Genomic DNA, 2,301 nt, shown 5'->3' on the forward strand with positions numbered 1-2,301 from the left:
CGACCTTGCCCCAAGGACGCCGACCAAGTAAAACTCGTATACCGAATCGCTCCGTGGCCGTCCTGCACGTGCTTTGCACACGGTAGTCAGATCCATCTTTGTCGGCGTGGCACGTCGCAGCGTCGTCGAGCCCTTTCTCGTACAGTTTGCCGTAAAGTTTATCATTAAAAAGCGCAACTTGACGCAAACACGATTTCTAATACAAGGTGCAACGTACTGTCTTTCACCCGTAAAGTTGCGCCCGCTCCTGTCTCAGACACAGTTAAGTTGGTCCATCGGCCATCCCAGAAAAGCCAGCCCGAACGACGATGGCGGACGTGGACCCGGCGGTCCTCAAGCGGCGCCAGTACCTCCGCATCAAGCAGATGCATTACCGCAGCAAGATTGCAGGCGAGATCACGGCGCTCAAGGCCGAGGTCGACGTGCTCCAGAAACAGCTCGCGCGACAGCTGCTGTCGCCCACGTCGCGGGCGCTGCCATGGGCCGAGATCGCGACCGCGCTCGACGTCGACAACAAGGAGAAGCTCAAGAAGCGCAAGATGCTGCAGCTCCAGCACGCCTCGTACTTGCGCCTCGTAGGCAACATGCGTGCCTGGGTGACCCGCGTCTTGCCGGTACGCCATACGACGACGTCTGTCCTGTCCTCATACACGAAGCAGCGAGCGCCGGTGGACCCGCCATGGCGGCGCACGTACCTGCCGTTGGACGCCAACACGCGCAAGCTCGCCATCGACTGGCTCACGCAGCTGCTACTGCACAACACGGACAACATGCTGGCCAAGTACGAGTTTGACGCACTCGATCCACACGCGTACTCGATCGACTTTGCCATGAGCCTCTCGCCCAACGACCTCTTCGAGTACGTCTGGCGCACGCAAAAGGAGCTGCCATTGCCCATGGAAGTGGTCTCTGCGGCGCTGCGGCGATGGATGCAGCAGTACACGACCGGGTCGGTCTGGACCGACGTCCAGTCGTCCGAATTACTGCAGGACGACGTACGCAGTCGCACGCAATGCACTTTGTTCAATCCTTTGCGTAGGCCCTCGAGACCGTACAGGGCGCCACGTATGCGCACACAGTGCGCGAGAATCCGACCGAGACGGTCAATTTCCTCACGCGCGAGTTTCAGCCGCATGCAGACCGCGTCGTGTTTGTCGGTCAAAACATCCACCACGACGAACGCGTCTCGTCCAGCGTCCACCGCCGCAACCGCATGTTCTGGTACCGACAATATTGTCTATCGTTGCGGGTTAGATACTTAGAGTGATCGACTAGGTACGTCGTGGACCGCGTTGGCCCCACTACAACCCGGTTTCGGAACCTCGACGTCCTGTCCCACTTCTTCACCGACCACGGCCCCGTGTCACTCGACGTCGAAGCCAACCTCATGGGCTTCACAACAGCAGCGTCCTTGTCCGAGATGGACATGCTCGCAGCTTACACGCGCCATGCGACGGCCGTGTACCGCTGCGTGGGCCAACGCTCGGACGAGACGCTCTTTGCGCTCCTGGATGGTTGCACTCCACCGTGACGTCGATCGCACGAGCTTCGTATATTTAAGTCCATTCAAACGAGCAACAATCTGGCAAAGGCTGTTGAAATGCAAAGGACACAGGGCACAGCTTTAGACGCCCTCCATCAACGACGTCGTCTGGCTCCTTCTTGTCGTCGAAGACTCGATCTTTACGACGGCCGTCATGTGTGTACAACTCCGCGGAGCTACGCCATCGCACGCAGAGGCCGATAGCGGTGGCCATCATACCGAAACAGGAAGCTTGTTATTAATTATATAGCTTTTTAGCTTTTTTTAACACATGCAAGCAGGCGCTGTCCATGCAAGCGCGCCGGTTGATTGGCATGTGCTTACGGTGTAGAGCCCGGACTCGTGGGCGCCTGTTCAGGGCAGGAGCATACTAGTAGTATGAACGAGAGAACTCGTTCCTCTCTGCACTGCTCTCTACTCGGCTTTCTACATTGACGCACGCCACGGTTCGATTCGTAATAGGACTGGCTATCGGTCGTGCCGTATGGTGCTGGACCTCCCGTGAAACGCATGGCGGCGACAGACAATACTGTCCATCGCAGTGTCAAAATTGGACTGGAAGTTCCATCCAGGATTTAAACCGCACCTGATTGGCTTGTTTCGGCCAATCACGGGCGGCTTGACATTGGTAATTAGCGCCCACGACCCACGCTGGAAATGGCCGTCGACGCAGCGGACCGGCGCCGCCGGACCGACATCCAACGCAAGTGGCGGCAGAAGCTGGCGGCCGAGATCAAGGCGCTGCGCAGCGAAGCGGT

The 2,301-nt window shown here is 58.2% G+C and overlaps 1 protein-coding gene across 1 annotated transcript; it reads left to right on the plus strand.

The window, feature by feature from the left end:
* Window positions 1-308: 308 nt before the first annotated feature.
* On the plus strand, window positions 309-1,595 carry SPRG_15126 (hypothetical protein; the record flags this gene model as incomplete). Its single annotated transcript, XM_012354499.1, has 3 exons — window positions 309-995; window positions 1,040-1,221; window positions 1,276-1,595. The coding sequence occupies 3 exons, from the start codon at window positions 309-311 to the stop codon at window positions 1,529-1,531; spliced, it is 1,125 nt and encodes a 374-aa protein (XP_012209889.1). The 3' UTR covers window positions 1,532-1,595.
* Window positions 1,596-2,301: the final 706 nt, after the last annotated feature.

Source organism: Saprolegnia parasitica (assembly GCF_000151545.1).
Source record: "Saprolegnia parasitica CBS 223.65 unplaced genomic scaffold supercont2.165, whole genome shotgun sequence".
Classification (NCBI taxonomy): domain Eukaryota; phylum Oomycota; class Saprolegniomycetes; order Saprolegniales; family Saprolegniaceae; genus Saprolegnia; species Saprolegnia parasitica.